Source organism: Ascidiella aspersa, chromosome 8 (assembly GCF_963924565.1).
Source record: "Ascidiella aspersa chromosome 8, kaAscAspe10.2, whole genome shotgun sequence".
Taxonomy (NCBI): domain Eukaryota; kingdom Metazoa; phylum Chordata; class Ascidiacea; order Phlebobranchia; family Ascidiidae; genus Ascidiella; species Ascidiella aspersa.
In genome coordinates, this window is record NC_139454.1 from 2,733,425 (window position 1) to 2,756,192 (window position 22,768).

Sequence of the window (22,768 nt, forward strand, 5' to 3'; positions counted from 1 at the left end):
AGGTCTACACTGTGTAAGGCGACCTTGCTGTGTTTTCTATGAAGTTATGGTTAAATGTTTTTCCTATAACTGTTCCTATATCCAAAAATATTTATTCTATTCCCAACCTGTGTTCATTCAGACGACATCTCTCGTGGATTTGTCAACGTTTATTTAAATCCGCTCTTTATTTGGGATATTTTTATTGTTTGTTTTATTTATATGGGAATATCGTTTTTCCTATATCCAAAAAGTTTGAGTAAATCGACAGCATCTTGATTAGGACGTTTCGATACGAGCTTGTATCATCTTCAGTTAATGTGACTGAGAAGCAATTCAGGCATCACTAGAAAAGGTTGTGTCCCATCTTTGATGCTTTAAACTGGCAAATTCGCACAAAGATTAAACAAAATAAAATGGAAAATTGACCTAATGTGATAATAGAAAAAGTTTCAAGTCTGTTTGTGAAATACTTTTAAGACAAAAAAAATCATAAAAAAATACTATAGCGTAAAGCGTCTCAGGCAAAACGTTCTTTAATGCCCGTTCATTTTCCATATTTAGCGAAGCAATGATCGCAGAATCTTCTGGAAGCGGGATCAGCGCCGCTCAGTTGCAGGCAGAACTCAGTGAAGTGGAACGTGACATCACACTCAGGAAGCTTCTCTGGGAATCAAACGAGGAGTGGGCAAAGTTACACCAAGACTGGACGGTGGGTGGTGTTTAAATACAGTTTTGGTAGCTGTTTACACAGAAGTGTTGTAAATATTTTTTAAATGCTTTAGTTCTTGACTGGGACTTTTGATTTATTGAAAAAGACTTGAATTGGACTTAAGTTATTTTACAAATGACCTGACTTGGATTTGAGTTATTTTACCAAAGACTTGACTTGGAATTGACTTGGGATTTATTGAAAAGGACCTGACTTGGACTTAAGTTATTGTACGGATGACTTGAGTTGGACTTAAGTTATTGTACGGATGACTTGAGTTGGACTTAAGTTATTTTGAAAAGACTTGTTTACAACACTGCTTTTTAAAACAGCTGCCCAGATTAATTATAGAACCACAAAATCTCAACATTATAATTTAATTCAATTGTTTTATGTCCTGTCAAGTCATTTGAAAATAACATTGGTCTCGGTCAAGTTTTTTTCAAAAAATACAAGTCAACTTCAACAACAATAAACTTGTAAAATTATTAAACTCGTCCTTTATTAACAATAATTAAAAAAATAAAAATAAAACACACATATAGCAAGCCAAATGTTTTACGTTCAAAAGTTAAATAACCCAATTTTATGAAAAATGTTAAATGAAAACTCTGTTAAAATGATGAAATTCATTATTTTTTTAGGAGAGCGAATTCTTGCGACTAAACATCGACCAGGTCCAAGATCACGTGACCAGATTCATGCAGACCGTTTTCATGCTGGAAAAGGGGCTTCCCCGAAACGAGCTGGTGCCAAAGTAAGTTTAACAAACTTTTCTCGACCATTGCACAGCAATTGTGTTGTACATTTTGGTGCTATTTTTTATCATTTTATAAGCAAAAAAATAAAGAGTTATTCGAAACGTTCAATCTACTTCTATGTGGGCTTAGATATTCTTACTATGTTACTACACCCTCCAAGCATTATGATCCAAAAAAGGTTAATTGTGCCGGTTATTGTTTTTAGCTTTGAAGGTGGCATGAGAATTTCATTAAGCGTTTGAAAAAAAGTTACTTTTTGCTTTTAAGATTATCAAAAACATTTTTGTTTTTACAAATATTCGTATTGTCCTATAAACAAAAAATCTAAAAATAAAAATATTCCATAACTTATTAGTGAATGTCAATAGAGGAATAAAGGTTTTTTACTAACATTCTTTAAAAAAAGATTTAAATATTTTTTTCTTTATAATTTATTTTGTAGGAAAATAAAAATATCGTTTAAACAAAACTGCCAATATATTATATATTACCTTCTTTGTCACCCTTTCTCGTATTTTTTAACTGAGTGGTTAACTGTAACGTTACAATAAACTAGATTACAACTAAGCATTAATTGTGCAACATGGTTGAAAAAAAACTTTTTAATTGTTGGCATTTTTATCGTACACAAATCATTGTATCAAGAAGCTTACCACTAGAGCAAAAGTTGAAATCCTAAAGAATTTCAAACATCTCTCGGCACCCTTGAGCGTTAAAAATGGTTCCCTAGAGTGTCGCGGCGCCCCAGTTGGGAACCACTGCAATAAGTTGTCATAATTTTTGTTAAAGCCATTTCAATAAGGCATTTTCTTTATGCGCAGAAAGGTTATCTCTTATTTCACATGTCAGGTTGAAGCAGGTTGTTGTGGACTTCAAGCAGGGGCTTCCCCTCATCGCAGCGCTACGTAATACTTGCCTTAAGCCACGTCACTGGGATGAAATCCAGTACGCCATCGGAAGGTCACTCACGCGTGACGCCAGTCTATCATTGGGGGATTTACTCAAATGGAGGGTTAGTGTTTGTGTTTTTTAAATATATTAACTTGTAAAATACACTTTGGAATGTAAAAATCGCTCACTAAGTGATAAATATAACAATGTACTAAATTGGCGCTTTGACTGTATATTTTTTTTATTTTTTTAAACAAAACCTGCAAAATAGCTAAATATGGAGGGCAAGTGATGTTTTTATTAAAACAAATTACTCGTAAAAGATTCTTCACGTTGAATTTGAAAGCGTTCGGTGGGTTTAGCAATGACTCTCGGGCATAGAAAGCCATTGCAGACTAACCGATTCTGTCAATTAATATAATGCGAGCAAGACAGGCTCAACTAGCCTACAGTGAGGTTCGAACTAACGACCTCGGCCATTTTGGAACTGTCGCTCTACCAATTGGGTTCCACAGGCTCAGAGGAGAGCGAGTTGCCTGTTGCATTCTGTTCGTTAAACTATCCTGCGAATAGGTTCGAACTCACAATCTCGTACATACCGGAACCGTCACTCTACCAACTGAGCTACTTTTTTATGTAAAGAAAATGATAATAATGTAAAATAAGTATATTTTACTTTTTTATGTAAATTTTTTGATTTTTCCTGTTATCACTGTTAAACAACATATCGTCTTATTTAAAGTACAGCATCCAGCCTCGGCCATTTTTATAAATTCAGCTGCGGCCCTAATTTCAACTGTATAAATTAAGTATTGTATATCCATAGACAAAATCTGTTTCAGTAATCGGTTAAATTCTGCACCTGAGTCGTTAGCTTTATTCGTTTCCTCTTTGTACTTCCAGTTGGTCCAACATCGCGACTTGATAATGGAGATCTCGACTCGCGCCACAAACGAATGGACTTTGCAGACAATGCTCAACAAGCTTATCGAACTTTGGCGGACCACCGAATTCAAGTAACAAGAGTTTTTGTTTGTTTAGCAAAGCCTTGATTTTCGTTTGTTTTTTAAACGCACTAATTTTGGAGCATAACGGTTGAAGGTTATAGTGAGATGTAGTAAAAATATCGAAGCCCATACAGCAGGTAGCGTTTTTAACGTTTTGAATACATCTTTATTCATTTCATTTCAAGTATCGGCAATGTCGAAACTTTATCAACTGCTTCCTACTTCTGTATGTGCTTTGATATTCTTATTAAGTCTTACTCCAACCTCCAACCATCTTAAGATTTATTCGAAACGTTCAAAATGACACAAACATGTGTATAGGCTTATATATTCTTACTGCGCTACATTAATTCACTTTTCCATATCTCTTTGAAGCAATTTTGAGCAACCTTTTGTAAACTAACATTTAATACCCATAAATTAGAGAGGTTGTCGATTGTTCTGAACGGCTTTCGAGTTCGATTTAGGAATAAATATAAGGCCTGCACCAAAGAAAACTTTGCAGTTACCGATTGAGCCATTTTACTTTAGAATATAGCTTTAATGATTGAACTCCAAATAAAAACTAACCCAAAACTGAAACACAAACAAGAACATGTAGCTCGATATTGAATTGCCAAATATAATGAAACCAAAAAGGTCGAGTAGTTTGACACCATCTTGACATCTTGAAGAAATAAAACCTATTTCAAAAGAAATTAAAGATGCCTTTGTGGTATAATATGTTTCTCTGTTAAAGACTATAGAGCTTATTAATGACTGACTTTGTCTAAGACAGGAAAGTCTAAAGTATCTCATTTCATTATAATGATTGACTTGGCGGAATGGTTGCCCACAGTACTGCTTATAACATAATGATCATGTCAACTTGTATCATCTTTAGTTAGTGTTAAAGCACAAAGGTATGGTTACGTTGGACATGCTTAAAGTATCTCATTTCATTGTAATGTTTTGACTTTTCAGAATGGTTGCACATACCACCGGTGCCTACAACATCATGATCATATCAACTGCTGACGAGATTTGGAACCAACTTGAGGAGAGCCAGATCGCCATAACCACAATCAAAGGATCCAGATACGTCGGACCCATTAAAGTAGTTATTGTATATTTGTTGGCTCGTGTTTGTAAGGCCCCAGTCAAGTTAAAACAGTGTTTCCCAACCTTTTTCAGTTCGCCACCCACTTTTATTGCAAGTTTTATTGTGCGACCCACAATGAGATAAGACATTACATAAAACCCGCATCTTCTACTGGCGTACGTACTGAAATTTAATGCGGCACAACACGTCTAATAGTTACGTATTTGTTACATTGTTGCATAAATGTTACGTAATGATAATGCAATCATTTTCCGATTTAATAGAAAGCTGTAACATTTAGAAATGCTTTGCGGTCCACTGGTTGGGAAGCACCGAGTTAAAACATCAATTTATTGAAGTAAACTGTTTTAGCTGGCCTAAAACTTATTGGGTAAAGTGATGTATGAATTTACGAATTAACTTAACCAAAATTAAGTCGCTTTGTCAATGCAATTTCTAAACCAAGTTGTAGAAAAGATCAGCATGTCGTAGCCAATTTAATAGTTAGTTTTTATTAAAAAAATTGTCCCCACTTTCTTTTGAACAAAAATGCACCATAATTTACATCAAGTAAAAAAATAAAATAAAATAACTTAAAAGCAAAACATAAGTCCTTGTTGGGCAAATCTTAGTTTTGTTTTTAATATTTTATTTCAGAACACGTAAACTCAAAAGCTTCTATAGTGTACTATTAGTTGTTTATGGATGTTACATTACAACGGCCCGGATAGAGCAGGGGTGTTAGTTTTCTTTAAGGGGGTGTAATTATAGCACAGGGATTGCCAAACAGCGGCCCTTCACCCAGTTTTATGCGACTCACGTTCTTTATGTTCCACTAATGATTATTAGAATGTTTTCATTTCGTTTGGGTAACGATTTTTGCCATTTCCGGCTCAGAATGTTTGTCTTACGGCCATTGTATTGTCGGTGAGAATTTTGAAACAAGATGAACTCAAAAAGTAAGCCTTTTTGCACTTCGCGAAAACATTCATTGGATTTCTGTGCAAAAATAAAGCTGTGCGTCAATGAAGTTATTTGCACAAACCATCTTGGTAAATGTTATTAGAACGAGAAATGTGCACTTTTTTCATCCAATACGTCGCGTCTTCTTCTATATTATAATTTTGTCTATTTAACCAAATAAAGGCACTCTTTTTCACCTTTCATGCGATCGCTTTGTGGAAGTGATCAAGAAATGAAGTGATAGACTATTCTTTTTTCCCACGTGTGTACTGTGTGGCTCTTTGCGGTTAACCAAGTAATAAATACGGTTCTTTATAATTTAAAGGTTTATAAAAAAGAAACTTAATTGAGACAAAATGCAATTGATATGACTGGTTGGCCAACCCTGGGATAGAGTATACACGTGTGTATAAACATTTCTACAATATACCCCCAAAACGACCGCATTACAGCATCTTTATATTTAAACTTGCATTAACTTGGAATAAAAAAACTTTAACAAATATTTTTTTTGATAAAAATAAACACAGCTGAAAAGATGTTATTTTACTTTTTGTGATTTGTAGTCTTATCTTTTTTTTGAATGGTTAACTTCAGGATTTAATTTATCATTCTTTTGATTTTCGGTGCCTTCAGTGGGAGCATTGCCTGCCGTAGCCACATTCTCTTTGTGTGTACTTTGCACGTCTTTGCTGTGATATGGTGCCCACATATTTATATTTTAAACCAATCTGAAACCAGTATTATATAAATCTGAAATTTTATATCGCAAAGCCGTATACAGTCGTTTATAAATGACCAACAATTAACAGAGCCAAGTTGACGACTGGGAGCGTCGACTGATGCTTTTCTCGCGGACTTTGGACGAATGGATGAAATGCCAGCGCAACTGGCTTTACCTGGAGCCCGTGTTCACTACCATCGATATTCAACGTCAGCTGCCTACGGAGGCCCAACTCTTTCAGCAGGTATGAACAGTGATTCTTAACCTTTTATGGCTCACGGCACCCCTCAAAAATAATAAATAGATTTTTGGTAACCGACTGGAATTTTCGTTGAGTATTTTACTGAAATGTCACTAAAATTCAACTGAAAAAACACAACTAATTAAAACCTGTAGGAAAATGTCATTTGATATAATGGTCTCTAATCGTACGCGAATAGTTGTATCAAAAAGTTACCATTTATGCGCAAATCAGATTCTGAAAAAATCACACATACTTATCGGCACCCTTGAGTATTAGAAATAGCACACCAGGGCGCCGCGGCACCCCAGTTGAAAACCACTCTATGAAGAATCACCCTTGCTTAAACGGACCCGTTGGCCTAAAATCGTACCCATAAGTTCTTACATTGGCCAGAATTTTAAAAATGGTACTACGATGCAACAAGATCCGTAATTAATCTTTACGACTTTTTTTTTGACGAATCACCCTTGGGTTAATGGACTCGCGACATTTTGGCTTGTATTTAAATTAATGCAGAAGCAGGATTATTAGACCAGATTTCTGAAACCACCGAACTATCATTTACTTTCGTCAATACGTTCTTCCATAAGCAAAAATCTAATACCATTATTTATTCGACAAAGTATTATCCAATAAGTCTGCCAGAAAGCCAATTAAAAAAATACGACAAGGCAAGATTCGTAATTAAACAATTTTATTAAAAATTAGATATGTGCTGTCTAACAGTATCTCAAGCATATTTTTTTTTGTTAAATATCTTCGAATCAGATTTCCGGCAATAACTTATACTTATTTACTCGTTTTCTGTGCTATCTCTCAGGTTGACAAGTCATGGCGTGAACTTATGCGGCGAACTGAGGATCGACCTAACGCCCTTCGTTCTGCCACTGGACCTGGGGTTCTTGAGTCTCTCCAGGCCTCAAACTCCAACCTAGAGAAGATACAGAAGTGTCTCGAGGTAAAATATGCTCGTACACCTGTGCAGTTAACCAATTTTAAACCAAGCAATTTTTTTCTAAGCAATAATAAACCAACCAATTTTTCGAAATAAAATTGCATAAACGAAGGGCAACCTGAAGTTAAAATGCCTATATTAATACCAACTTCTAAATAACCAATTTTTGCCAGGCAATTTTAAACCAACCAATTTTTTTGCCAGGCAACAATTTTAAACCAACTTAAATTTTGATAAACAATTTTAAACCAACCAACTTTTCTCAGGCAATTTTCAATCGATCAACTTTTTCACAATCAATTTTAATCTAACAATCGCACGACTATCTGTAGTTGAAACACCTATTTTAATACCAACATTTAACCAGCCAACTTTTCACAAGCAATTTTCAATCGACCAACTTTTTCAAAATTAATTTTAAAGCAACCTACTTTTTTTTTTATACCAACCAACGCAAGACTACCTGTAGTTGAAACACCTATTTTATTACCAACGTTTAACTAACAATTTTTTGCCAAGCAGTTTTAAATCAACCAACTTTTTGCCAAGCAATAATTTAAACGCACCAAATTTTTCACAATCAATTTTAAACCAAAATTTTTAAACAGGACTATCTGGAGTTGAAACGCCTCGCCTTTCCCCGATTCTACTTCCTCAGCAACGACGAGCTTCTCTCGGTGCTTTCCCACGGTCGAGAACCATCCAGTGTTCAGCCTCACTTGGTCAAATGCTTCGCCAACATCAAGTACCTCGAGATAAGACAGAGCTCGTCCAAGCAACCGCCCTCAGTTCTATCAATGATGTCGGCCGAGGGAGAGGTGGTGGCCATGCCGAAGTAAGTGGGTTGTCTTACTTGTTGGTTCGTCATTTTGACCGCCATGTTTTGCCGTAAGTTATAATGTTCTTCAGGTGGTGGCCATGCCAGATAAGTGGGATATATCAGCTTTTGATTCGTGCTGAATTGTTTTTGACGGCCATATTTTGTTACAAAAAATCTTTAGGGGTGTAAGTCAGTTGTTTTAGCTTTTGGTTCGTTTTTAGGTTTAATTTTGGCCGCCATGTTTTGTCGGAAGTTATAGTGTTCTTCAAGCGGTGGTAAGTGGCTTGTCTTAACCTTTTCTGAGAGTATTTAGCTGGATATGACAAACCCTTCTTTACTAAGTTGTTTGATAAATAATGGACTAAGATATGATCTAAATTCAGGTTACTTTTGACAACATTAGTGTAGGCCTGCCAATTGGAGTTCGTAAGACAAAAGGGGAAAATGATTTCTCCCGATGCTTGGTTTACGTAAACTATTTGGTGAATTGTTTTTTAGGAACGTGCGCGCCCGTGGTTCGGTTGAACAATGGCTTTCCACGGTTGAGAGCGCCATGTTCGACACTATGCGAAAACACCTGAGGATGGCGCTGTTGAGCTGGTCGTCCGACAGCGACACCATGATCCGCTGGATGTCGCAATATCCCGGTCAAGTCGTTCTCACAGTAGTAAGTAATTTATGAGCGGGCATCCAAAGTGTGGTAAAGTCATTGAATTGCCTAAAATAAAGGTAGACTTTTATAAATTGTTATGTGCTCCAATAAAACACACACATATGAAATATGTGTGTTAACAACTGTGATCTAGTCCTTCTGAAGCTGCTTTTTGGCGAACGATTACGGCTTGCGTATCATTAGTACACCGAAAGTCATCGCAGACTCACCGAATCTGTCTATCAATGATGCAAGCAGGGCATGCTAGAAAACAACCAGCCTATAGTGAAATTCGAACTCACGACCTCGGGCCATACAAGGACCGTCGCTCTACCAAGAGCTATACAAGCTCTATGTCACAATCAGCTTCAGAAGGGCTACATCACAGTTTTTTAACACATATATGTGTGTATCTTTCATTGTTTCGTGCGCTCCTTAAATTTGTTAAGGCAGTCTACATAGCTTCTTAAATATATTTATGCAGTGAGTTTGATATTTAAAACTTTAGAACAGTGGTTTTTAAACTAGGGTTCGCGATCTCCTTCGGTCTGTAAGGAAGCTTTTAGGGACTCTACAGAAACCTATTAAATCAATCTACTGTTATTTATAATAACTTGAGAATTTATTTCATTGAGTTTTATTCATATTATACCGTTTGAAGGCTTGTGAACAGTTAGTTGTTTTATTGGTACTGAGTAATTATTGTACCGTGTTTTTTAAATTTTTTTTTAATTTAATAACTGGTGGGCTTCCACATTAAAAATTCAGGTGAAAAGTTCCAAAAACGCTGATCTAGGTCTTTAACAATGAATATAATCTTATAAAACGTTTTTTTAACATTCATACGAGCTTAAATGTCAATTGATCATAAAATTCATATCCCTTATGGAATAATTTAGGTATTTTCAAAGGATTGTTTGTTTTTTTAATCTTTCTCGAACAGGCTCAAATTATGTTCAACAAAGACGTCACAAACGCCCTTATGACGAGTCAAACCGATCAAAGACTGAAGAAAATCTACGACGAGTTTGTCAAGTCTCTCACCTTTCTGTCAAGTAAGACGCTCAATTATCATAAAAAGGTATAGTACACTGAAAGCCATTGCACACTCAACGAATCTGTTGATCAATGATGCAAGCAAGGCAGGCTACAAAAACAATTGGCCTGCAGTGAGGTTCGAACTCACGACCTCCGGTCATACCGGGACCGTCGCTATACCAACAGACCTATGCAGGCTCAGAAGGGAACGAGTCGAGAAACAACCATACGCCAATGCTTGCTCAATCTGTTAGTACAAGCAGCTTCACATCGAAGGTGATCCACAGTACCATATCATTTATCCAATGAAACATATGTACACACATATGTGTTAACAACTGGAGTCTAGCCCTTCTGAATATAGATAAATAAATTTTTACTGGCCACAATTGTCGCAATGACTTAAGTCAATGACTTGACGTACACTTAAGTCACTGGTTTCAAATCACTTGACTTTTAAGTCGTTTGAACAAATTACTTGGATTGACATGAAGTGTTTTATTAAGAATTAGTTTTAATAAAATAGGGTTATTTATCTCAATTATTTCGCATAAAACAATTTTTTTACTTGCTATGTCTAGATTAGGTATTGCTCATTATCCGAAAAGTTTACCAATTTACCAATTACTTTTTGTAACAAGGACTTTACTTGAAATTGACTTGGTATAATTATGACTTGACTGGGACTTGACTTGTTATTTAAGCAAAAAGACTTGACTTTGTTATTTTAGATATAACTTGTTTACTACACTGCTGGCAACCATTGTAAGTGTAGCCCTATATCCATTAAACAGAAATTGAAATAAATTACTGTGTGTTCATTGTTTGGTCCTTCAAAAGGTTCTCAAATTTACCCCAACCAAACGCATAAAGTTAATTTCATTTAGAAATCCATTTTTTTTCTATTTAACCTGAAAAACTCAGCGTACCTCGGGTTTTTAAACTGCAAAATTTACGCGATTTTTTGTCATATTTACTTACACTTGTTCCGTGACAGGTACTGTGTCACACCAGCACGTGAGTCCGCACCAGTACTTCACAATGGAGGCTCTCATCATCATATACGTCCACATCCGCGATATCGTGCTAGAGCTAATGCGCAACAGGATTGACACCGTCGACGACTTTCAGTGGAAAAGGTTCGTCAAATCTGTAGCTCTGTCTGCAACATGCTGCGAACGTTGTTGAGAGACATACATTACTCTTAAAGGGATGAATTTGTGCTAGACGATGTGAAAGTTGTTTGTACTACTAGAATGCAGCAGGTCACGATGTGAGTTTACAACTAGGTTAAGTGGTGTAATACATGACCTCGGGGGCATGGCTCCTCAAACTATACTTTTAGTCAAGTGTAACTATACAAATACAATTTTTTGGCTTTACTTAAATCTATTCAGCCTAAAGTTGTGTTCCATGGTAACTTCTTGCGTCGTATGACTCATAAATTCTACAGTCCAATTTCTGTTAAATTAGACTATAAATGCCAGTACTTAAATAGTATTCGAATCTCTTTTATGCGCTCAATGCGTAACGTAACCTTTTTATTACGTTTTGCCGATTTAAAACAAATTAACGCAATTTTTTCGCGCATGCGAGATTAGTCGATTCTACATATATGCGCACTTGATTGTAATATACGATCACTTGTATTATGACCTAACTTTTGGACGTCATTTTAAAATGTACAGGCTCCTAACCCAAACAAATATCCCGAACCGTCTCCTGTTTTCCTAGTGATAGTGGCCTTTAATAGCTCTGGAAAAAGTATTTTGGGTCGCGACAAAAAAAGCTTGCCAAAAACCTGTCCTTCTCGTAGTATTTCAGTCACATACGAGCAACCTCTTCTTCCCTTCAGACAACTTATGTACGAATGGTTGTTTGGTGGATAGTGGTGGTTAATGGGTGTTGTTAAAAAATGGGTTGGGGTTGGAGTTGTTTGGGGAGTTAGTGATGTACTTAGGGCTAGGATTAGCATTAAGTAAAAGGTTGTTTATGCCTGATTCTGGCCATTTAGGTCTTATTCCAAATTAGACGGTACTACTACTATTAGGTATTAGTTCTACTGTGTTTTATTCTGACGTTGATGTTGTTCTTATTTCGGTTTTATGGCTGGAGTTCAAACTCTCTAAAATTACACTCAAATACAAGCAAGCTTTGTTCTCCTTATCAAGATGTTGTTCTTATTTCCACTTAATTCAAGCAACCCTTATTTTCCTCTTCAGGCAACTTTTGTACGAATGGCAAGACGCTACCAACATGTGCCGAGTAGTTCAGGCCGATGCCCGCTTCACTTACGGGTGCGAGTACATTGGGTGCGCCAGTCGACTCGTAATCACCCCACTCACCGACCGATGCTTCCTTACCCTTACAGGCGCCCTCAATCTGCACCTGGGGGGTTCCCCGGCGGGCCCGGCCGGAACCGGAAAGTCCGAAACGGTCAAAGACCTGGCTAAGGTTCGCGCGGCCTATTTGGGCGAGAAATTGCGAATGTTTGAAAATTCGTTGTTCGCGTGTAAAGAGTATAGTCTCTAATTTTGAATTCTGATTGAACATTAGATCGTCAACTAGCGTTATGAACGAAATCAGTTTTTCAATAAGGATGTTAATCGCAAATGTTTGAGGGTTTGTTGTTCGCGTGTAAAGAGTATAGCCTCTGGAGCATAATGGCCGGATGTTGTAGTTGGATGTAATTAAATATCACAGCACATACAAAAGTAGAACGCATTTTGAACGTTTTGGATTTACAACTAAAATGAGTAATATTCGAAAGGTTGAAAGTGCTACCTTTGGAGCAGAATGGTTGCAAGTTTTAGTATGACATAGTAAGAATACCAAATCACATATACTGAAAAGAAGTTTTTCCGGTGCTTTAAACAAATAAGTACCCGAAGAACTTCTTTTTAGTATCAAATATACCTGGTAGCAACAGCATATTTAACAAATCCAGTGTTGAAAACCCATGAAGAGTTATATAAACGTTCTAATGTTCCTACTTCGGTATGGACTTTGATATTCTTTCTATGTCTAACTGCAACCTCCAGCCATTATCTTAAGAGTTGTTCAAAACGTTCAAAATCGTACCTACTTCGATACTGATTTGGTATTCTTACTACGTCTAGTACAGCCTCTAATTGTTAATTCATACCTATATTGAGTAGTGTTAATAACAAATTCAGTTTTCCGATAAGGACTTAATAGCAATCGCATTGGCCTCTAGAAAACGTTTTTTAGAACCTAATTGCACTTTGACATTCATTTTCAAAATAAATGCGCGGTTTTCTAACTTTATTCCTTGTTTTAAGATTGTTGGCAAACAGTGCGTTGTGTTCAACTGCTCCGAAGGAATCGATTTCAAGGTAAGTAATTCAATATTAAACAACCTAAGTTCAAGGGGTTAAAATTGAGTTTTCTATCGCTTAGAGTTGCATTAGTCATATTTAACGTCAAGCTTTTAGAAATTGTATTTTGTCATTACATGAAAATAAAGCACTAATGTCCATTGTTGGTTTTGTAAATCAGGAAAATAGAAAGTTGTCTACAATTTTACAATATGCCAAGATTCTACGATTTGTCGGGTTTGAATTAAAACGAAATATTATATAGGTTGATTGGTAGATAGGCTAATCTAAATTTTGTTCTTTTTTAAGTTGTTTGAAATGAAAAAAAAAAACAAGATTGTTAGACAGACTAAACTAACATATGTTCTTTTTTTACGTTGTTAGAAATAAAAAAAGTTATTTTGTTTCTAGGACTTGGCTTTTTAAATTAGACTATTATTAAAATTAGAGCATCACAATTGCATTACAATTAGAATAAATTCATTTTTAGTTTTCTTTTTATTAGATTGGAATTACCGAGTTGTAAAAACCAGAGTTTAAACTAGAATTACTTTAAATTAATCACCTTAAATTTAATTTTTTTCTCACACGAATGTGAATGGTAAATATATGTGTGCTAATTTTTATATCTTTAATTCTTTCCGACTAAAGAGTATTAATTCAATATTTTTTCGACTATAGAGACTAAAAATGCCGTTGGAAAAAGTAGCATTTTTAGCAAAATCCGAATTACACTAGAACTAGAATTAGAGCACACAAGCAATTTACAAATTAGATTAGAATTAGAAATAGTCTCATTTTTCTCTAATTCATTGAATTAGAAAACTATCAAGTTATCCAAGTCTGCAATGTCGTACAGTTTATTAAAGTTGATTTAGTAAAGTTAATACGTGATGAGTGAATAGCATATTTTTAAAAGTCGTGCTACCCTGATGTTTCTCCTACTTACAGATGACCGGTCAGTTCTTCAGCGGTTTGTCCCAGTCCGGCTCCTGGTGTTGCTTCGACGAGTTCAACCGCATCGACGTCGAAGTGTTGAGTGTTATTGCGTCACAAGTGCACGCGATCAAGTCGGCTAAGGACGCCCAAGCTCTCAGGTTCTTTGAACTGACACAAATTTTTCGATTCATGCCTTCTTTGATGTCTCATAAAATCAATATTTTTTTTCATAGAAACAGTGTGACTTTTAATTTATTTCTTCCCTTGAACTTTTGAAAATGTTTGACTTGGCGTAAGTTATTTCATAAATGACTAGCAGGGATTGCAAAATGACTTGTTTACAACACTGGCACTTTAACATATGAAATTAAAAACTTCATTTCCACCATTTCTACCCTAAATTTTAGCCTTTGGCAAAAACGACCCCTAACTAAAAACCTCAACTTCATACTTCTGTATGGGCTTTGATATTCTTATTACGTCAACTTCATAGTTTTATGACATTTACCCCAAACCGCATCATTTATTCAAATCCTCAACGCATCCCCCCAATTCATTTCAGAATGACTTGTTTACAACACTGCCACTTAACATATGAAACGCTAAACTTTATTTCCATCGTTTCTTCAATCCTTAACTCATTCCCAACAGGTTTATGTTCGAGTGTCGCGATATCCGCCTTAACGCTAGTTGTGCCTATTTCACCACAATGAAAACCGTTTTAGTTGAGATATTGCTCATCTTGTTACGTTTTGAAAACACTTGACTTGGCTTAAGTTATTATATTACAAAGACTTGATTGGCACTTAATTCTTTTCAAAATGACTTCTTTTATTTTCAAAACGAAAAATGCCAAAACAGATTAAACTCAAAACTTTATTTCCATCGTTTCCTCAATCCTCAACTCATTCCCAACAGGTTTATGTTTGAGGGTCGCGAGATCCGCCTTAACGCGAGCTGCGCTTATTTCATCACAATGAACCCTGGTTATTTGGGACGCGTCGAGTTGCCAGACAACCTCAAATCACTCTTCCGACCTGTTGCCATGATGGTGCCGGACTACGACCTCATCACTGAGATCATCCTCTTCTCTGAGGGATTCCGTGAGGCGAAACTCTTCTCCAGAAAGATTGTAAACCTCTATGAGTTGGCAAGCAAGCAGTTATCGCAACAGGTTCGTTTGTGGTTGATGGAAAACATTTTTTAGTTTATGTTTCTTTAGTTGTTTTTTTTATTATTTTTTGTTTTATTGTATTTTATTTCACTTTTTTGCGATACTATCGCAGCAAGTTCGTTGTTTGCGGTTGGTGTTGAATGTAATTGGAAAAGAGACCTTTTTATTTTGTTTTATTTTATTTTCCAAACATTTTTATTTTTTTAAATATTAGTTGAAAGTTATAGGTATTGAAAACTTGACCATCCTACCGCTCATGTCTTGGAAAACCAATCTGGTTTTCAATACCTATAACTTTTAACTAATATTTTTAACCTACAGTTACACACGCCGTACCTTGCTTTTGGTTCTACTGTCAATTTTACATTTACTGTTAATTGCTACCAATCAGTTTACGTGTTTGCGTTGTTTTGTTGTTTTTTTTTTTTTAGAGACTGATGATGCCTTATCTTGTGGCGAAATGTATTTATCTTTTAAATGACTAGAACTTAATAATGGCTGACTTTGACCAAAACAGGAAAGTTTAAAGAATATTTTCACCAATTTGAATTTATTGTCGTCAATTAAGTTTAAGGGCGAGGAGATATCTTCATATTCTACACATTTGTCATTTCCGTAATACACTTTGTATGTGTCGCTGCTCTCTGAACGTTTTTTTATTGTTTACTTTAAATTACCAGGACCACTACGACTTTGGAATGCGATCTATCAAGTCGGTTTTGGTGATGGCCGGCCACAAGAAACGGGAGATGCTGAGCGGGTCGCACACCTCAGATGAGGTTTGTAATAATAGTTTATTCCAAGATCGCATATAGTGTGTGGCCCTCAAACATCCTCATTAAACAAAGTAGTTTTGAGTAAAGATGTCCTGTACTTCCTATTTGATTTCTGTACCATTACACAAAATTTTAGACAAACAGTACAAGCGTCCCATCTAAATCCAAATGATGTTACTACTCAAATAAACAAACTTAAAAGTGCATATACCTATCTTTTTTGGGTTGTTTAGCTAAAATTTTCATCAGCATTGGCGAACTTAGTTTCTTTCAATGGTAATATTCTATTTTAAAACAAATTTCTTTAAAATAGAAAACGCTCAGTTATAGATCACAAACCACAGCTAAAATATCTACTTTAATTTGGTACGGGATCGGCTCCGATACTACCACTCAGTATCGTGTATCGGCTCCGATCCGATATTATCGGACGAGTACCGATACTACCACTTGGTATCGTGTATCGGCTCCGATCCGATATTATCGGACGAATACCGATACTACCACTTGGTATCGTGTATCGGCTCCGATCCGATATTATCGGACGAGTACCGATACTACCACTTGGTATCGTGTATCGGCTCCGATCCGATATTATCGGACGAGTACCGATACTACCACTTGGTATCGTGTATCGGCTCCGATCCGATATTATCGGACGAATACCGATACTACCACTCAGTATCGTGTATCGGCTCCGATCCGATATTATCGGACGAATACCGATACTACCACTCAGTATCGTGTATCGGCTCCGATCCGATATTATCGGACGAGTACCGATACTACCACTTGGTATCGTGTATCGGCTCCGATCCGATATTATCGGACGAATACCGATACTACCACTCAGTATCGTGTATCGGCTCCGATCCGATATTATCGGACGAATACCGATACTACCACTCAGTATCGTGTATCGGCTCCGATCCGATATTATCGGACGAATACCGATACTACCACTCAGTATCGTGTATCGTCTCCGATCCGATATTATCGGACGAGTACCGATACTACCACTTGGTATCGTGTATCGGCTCCGATCCGATATTATCGGACGAATACCGATACTACCACTCAGTATCGTGTATCGGCTCCGATCCGATATTATCGGACGAATACCGATACTACCACTCAGTATCGTGTATCTGCTCCGATCCGATATTATCGGACATCCTTAGTTTTAAGCGTTACATCTTTAATTGCTTTGTTTTTACCAGGAGGCGTTATTCTACGAGCAAAGCATCCTCATAACTAGAAACTCGCACCCCATTAAAGAAACTCGCCTTAAATACCCTCTGGTTTGGACTAACTACCTCCGAAGAGCAAAAGCCCTTTAATGAAAATATCTAGTTTTAAGCGTTACTCTATTATTCGCTAGTCCAGCAATACAGAACGAACAAAGGGTAAAGTTTCAAAATTTAGGTTATTGACTGAACCTTATTGAAAAATCAGTAGAATAAAGGCTATAGCCTAATCTAGGTTAACATTTTTGAAGATACCCGGGAAAAACTGTAATATAATAAAATCTTCGTGTTTTGGGAGTCCTAGATTGCTTATTTGTTGCATCCAATTAAAGAAACTCGCCCTAAATTCCCTCTGGATTGGACTAATTACCCTCCAAAATGCGAAAGCCCTTTATGAAATGTATCTAGTTTTAAGCGTTACATCTTTATTTTTTTTGTTTTTCACCAGGAGGCATTCTTCTACGAGCAAAACATCCTCATCCATTCCCTGAGGAACTCCAACCTCCCTCGCTTCCTCGCAGAAGATGCTCCCCTCTTCAACAACATTATGTCGGATCTCTTCCCTGGGGTAACATCAGCCAAGATGGACAACCCCAACCTGGAGGTAGGTTTCGATTTTAGAACATATATAAGCAGAAACAGTATATTAACTGTTGCAACCAGGCATAGGAATATTAATCAAAAACAGCTCCTCTGGTAATTGCAATTGTTAACCAACATTTCGGCAAACTATTCAAATTACCTTCGAACGGAATTGATTTTTGATTAAGCAAAAATGATGTTTCCATAAAATACTTTTGATGTCATTTACCAATTCCTTGATCAATATTTGTTCTTGTATAGCCTTTGATATTCTTATTACGTCTTACTACAACCTCCAACAATTATTATTCTCCAAATCAATATAACTCAGTAATGCAATACTGCGCTCAACAAAGCTTTAGGTTAGAACCCAACTATTAAAAGTTCCAAAGGGCTTAGTTGAAATCTTAGTGTAAAAATCCCGATAACATGTGAACACAATAAGGAAGCTGTTGTTTTGCCTTGTTTCTCGCCTCGCTCAGTCGCTGTGCTCCACTGTGTATTTTGTTGTTTAGTTGCATATATATTTTTTTGCCAAGTTGCAAGTACATTGTCCCTTAAATAAATGTTTTTTGTGCTAAATATCGAAATTCGTTTTTAGCTGTAAACGTCAAGTGAAGGCAATCTCATGACGAAAAAATACAATTTAAAAAAACCGAAATATTGACATAGCCTTAATCAACTTGGAATAAGCACAGTTCCAAATAAACGATCGAGATTCGTACTTTACCGTAAAACCTATATTTTCATCGTTTAAACTTGCGATATAGAAAGCTACACTTTCATTCACACTTCAACATTTTGCATAGAAATGCATCGAAGGCGCCCTCAGCGACCTTGGTCTGGAGTTGTGGCCCTCTCAAGTCCAGAAGGTGATCCAGCTAAACGACCAACTGGCCGTCAGACACGGTGTTATGCTCGTTGGTCCCTCTGGTGGCGGCAAGACCACCGCTCGTACTGTCCTCCAGAGGGCGCTCACAAGCATGTACATGAACATGGCGGCTTCACATCACAACCACGAAGAGGTGGGTTCGGTTTTGTGAATGAATCGAAATATATTTATCATATCACATTCAAACAAACTGATTTTCGGTTTACTAAGTTTTGTACTTAGTTTAATCTTTATCATTGGTGTGCAACCAGAATCGTTTATTTTTCGCCATTCAGATTCAGGCAGATTCTGTTATTTGTATGTTCTTTCGATAAGAAGTTCTGCTTTAAATGTAAGAGGCTAGTTTTTATTCCAATTAACAAGTTTATAACGTTGCCTCAATGTGAAAATGGTCTTACTAGATAATTGTATTGAAATCCTGGATCTTTGACGCTGCTGTTGATTATTATAAGAAGCTATGTTCCTGTTTTTGTACATTTCACTTTGGTAAAGGCTTCATCGCATTTCTGCAGAAATTTGTATAACATTAAGCTCTTTGTTTAGGGTGTCAAAGCGTTTTGCTGAAAAGCATAATTTGTAAAAATCACGTGTAAAAACCTGACTAAGGTACAAAAATAACAAAGTAAAATGATACCTTTTTCTGTATATTCTAAATACTTCCTGTTACAATCCTGTTGATTGTTTTGTTGACAGCGTGTGAGCCGCAAACGCAAGTACGTGGACTCGTTCCCGATCAACCCCAAGTGCATTTCCCTGGGTGAACTTTATGGGTACACGGACCCCAACACGCTTGAGTGGGCCGATGGATTGCTCGCATACATCGTTAGGAAGTAAGAGAAATAAGTCGTTTTTTCTGTTTTCTGGGTCGTACATTGCTGCCCTATCATGCTATTTCTTAAGTATATATTGTTGCTGCCAGGCATAGTATATCCTGAAAATACGTTCTTCTGGTTATTATTTGTTTACCGGCGTTTGGGTTACCTATCCAGGATGCATTCATCAGGGAATGTAACAACATCACGCACCACGCAAAGTACACTGACGCTAAGGTGTTTGTCGTATTGCTGTTACATTTCCTGGTGGATGCATCCTGGATAGTTAGCTGAAACGCCGGATAAATAAATACCAGAAAAACTTATTTCTATTGAACGCCAACCTATAGTTTAGAAGTAATGTGTTCCTCAATGAAGGTATAGGTAGCCGCCTGAACGTCGGATAATCAAATAAATACCAGACAAACTTATTTTCAGTATACGTTATTCATGCCGAATGATGTCTATCTTTTTGTTAAAATCACTGACATTAATGGCGTTTATAGTTCATCCTTTTAAGTTTAGGTTGACTGCCTCCCGTTTTTACCTATCTCGTATGTGAAATCATGTCTTAGGATGCTTCTAATGTTTCTACAGATACGCGAAGGAACTTTCGAATAGCGAGTTTCAAGCCAATCGACCGAAGACATCAGTTTCATTTCAAGACTCCACGGTACATTTTGTAATTTATTTTACCATAATTTTAATTAAACTAGAGGTTCATCGGTGTACTATGCACGGATCTGTAATGTTGTTTGATAATGAATTTCAAAGCGAAAAAGATCGAGTAAATAGACATCATCTTGATTAAGACGTTTCGATACGAGCTTATGTCATTCAAAGTTAATATGTTTGAGAAGTAAATTAGGCATCACTTATCCCAACATGATAATGTGGATATACTCGACCTCTTTGGCTAGAATTCATTACATAGATAGGTTCAAATTGACAAATTATGTGTAGAACCCAATACTACGTATCCAACAACGTTTTCCAAAAAAATTATTTCGCTAAAACACCGTTTTACTGTAACACCAAAGGTCGATTTTTTGGTGTTTAAAATAAATTTGCTTTATCATAAATCTTTTGAGGCACGTACCACAAAATTTTCTATAAAAAACGTTCATCCATCGGTTGGTCTGTTTCATATTCATTTTAAGAGGGTTATTGTCAGAATTTAATGATCAACATTACATTCTCAGGCAAGCCGGGAAACACCTGCCAGTCAAGATTCTGATGAATCTTCCATAATGAAGCCTATGAGGTATTAAGTCTCATTTAATCAATGTTGTATAATTGTATAATGTATTGTATATGCTTCTTCTGGCAGGCATTGTATCAATTCTATGGTTTTAATTGTTTGGCTACAAGGTTGTCACTAAATCTTTAAATCTTTAAATGTTTTCCATTGCCTTTGAATTATTCTGCGTATTGAATATTCTTAGGATAGTCTTTAACTTTACTTAATTTCCAGTTCTAGTTATGTGGGTAAAAAGTAACGAATTTTAAAGAAAATTGTAAGTTGTTTGTTATTTTGTTTACCATGGTATTATTATGCCGTAAACATATAAATTTTCTTCATGAAAAGTTTTTAAATTTCCATGATTTTTTTTTAAATGTGTGACCACCCTCTAAGCCAGAGGCCCCCCTATTTTTTTTCAACCTTTTAAAAAACTAACAAACGTCATTTTAATTAAAAAACTGGTTTATACAGTAACCGGTGGTTAGAATGATAGACAGCTATCAATACAATCACACCAAACACAATAAACATGAGTATATTAATTCGATATTACATATTCAGGTATTGCGATGGTGACCTTGCTTTTGCTCTGACAATGTCCTAATTGAATATTGTTTAAACTTTTTCATGGCCCCTTAAAAAATGCTCTTGGCCCGCAGGTTGGGAACCCCTGCTCTAAGCAGCATTATCAGTTACAGTCAGAGTAAAATCAATTATACCACGTCTTTGACAAACCATGAAAACTACTAACAAACAAGCCTAAAAACAATTGTTTGATCCTGTTATCTCGAGATTTAAGGCGTTGAATTTTATCCGATAAAGCTATTTACCATTAAAGTTATTTTTCAATTGAACCAGCAAACCTGAAGAATCGGATATAGAATGGAGATGGATTATTCTCGACGGTCCGGTTGATACAGCTTGGGTGGAGAACCTTAACACGGCGCTTGATGATACAAAGACACTGTGTCTGGCAAACGGGGAAAGAATTAACCTTCCGGAGAGCATGAGGCTGCTTTTTGAAGTCGACACATTATCCCAGGTGCGTCACTCGAAAAGAGATTGTTTTAATGAAGGTCCGTCATTTGTAAGGAACGTCCATCGCCGGCCGGGTTACTCAATGAATATCCTTCATTTCTTTCTCGTCCATAGTATAGAGTTCATTGTCAACCATAAACCTTTCATTGCTGTGCGCTGTAATATCAGAGCTAGTGTAAAGTGGATTGCCAACCAGTTCCTTTTTATCTTTAGGCTATTAAAAGTGGATGTTGTCTTTAATTAACAGTTCGGGTGTTGTATTATCCTTTAACAATGTCAATGTTTGTAGTTTTAGGTTTTTCTAGAACGATGTGGAAGCTGATATATTTATATTCTCATAAAGATGCTTATGCAGGGTCAATTAAGTACTTTTACAGGAGCATAAAAATGTTTTGCCGTATGTGCTTTCATTGTGGGATAATAATCAATTTGCACTCGTAATCCATATTAAACTACAATCAAGGCCGCATCATAATTTTTAGCGGCCCTAAACACCTACTACTTTGGTGTCCTATATGTGTCATTCAAAATAAAAGCAAAATAAAACACATAAGACATTATCCATCGAAAATAGAAAGGTTTAAAGTGATATTTGAGAAAGAAAAATAAGCAAAAATTTATGAGTCGTCTGACCAACTCGAATTATTTCATTAATCACTGGAGCACGATTGAAAATTCGGCTTTGAAGATTTCTGTGCAGTCCCTTTTCCTTGATGCCTCGAGCACGGGCTTATTTTGCTTAATGGTTAATCTAGCCCTAGCTACAACCGATTTTTCGTGGACCCCCTTAAATTAGTTCACGTATCCCCAAAGCGACATGAACCCCAGTTCAACACCCCGGCACCATCATTACAGTAAGACCTTATACAATTACCAGAGGAGCTGTTTTTTAATTAATAT

The 22,768-nt window shown here is 36.3% G+C and overlaps 1 protein-coding gene across 1 annotated transcript in view; it reads left to right on the plus strand.

The window, feature by feature from the left end:
- Positions 1–22,768, plus strand: part of LOC146134862 (dynein axonemal heavy chain 6-like) — a 205,502-nt gene that overhangs the window by 26,662 nt on the left and 156,072 nt on the right. Inside the window, exons 23-44 of the mRNA XM_083395693.1 lie at positions 544–691; positions 1,336–1,448; positions 2,302–2,464; positions 3,247–3,359; positions 4,314–4,446; positions 6,207–6,362; positions 7,183–7,320; positions 7,926–8,152; positions 8,636–8,804; positions 9,733–9,844; positions 10,825–10,966; positions 12,050–12,281; positions 13,130–13,183; positions 14,117–14,262; positions 15,023–15,278; positions 15,959–16,057; positions 17,750–17,905; positions 18,693–18,908; positions 19,469–19,605; positions 20,185–20,260; positions 20,790–20,853; positions 21,694–21,872. Coding sequence (XP_083251819.1) covers positions 544–691; positions 1,336–1,448; positions 2,302–2,464; positions 3,247–3,359; positions 4,314–4,446; positions 6,207–6,362; positions 7,183–7,320; positions 7,926–8,152; positions 8,636–8,804; positions 9,733–9,844; positions 10,825–10,966; positions 12,050–12,281; positions 13,130–13,183; positions 14,117–14,262; positions 15,023–15,278; positions 15,959–16,057; positions 17,750–17,905; positions 18,693–18,908; positions 19,469–19,605; positions 20,185–20,260; positions 20,790–20,853; positions 21,694–21,872 — 3,229 coding nt within the window. The remainder of the gene's footprint in view (positions 1–543; positions 692–1,335; positions 1,449–2,301; positions 2,465–3,246; positions 3,360–4,313; positions 4,447–6,206; positions 6,363–7,182; positions 7,321–7,925; positions 8,153–8,635; positions 8,805–9,732; positions 9,845–10,824; positions 10,967–12,049; positions 12,282–13,129; positions 13,184–14,116; positions 14,263–15,022; positions 15,279–15,958; positions 16,058–17,749; positions 17,906–18,692; positions 18,909–19,468; positions 19,606–20,184; positions 20,261–20,789; positions 20,854–21,693; positions 21,873–22,768) is intronic.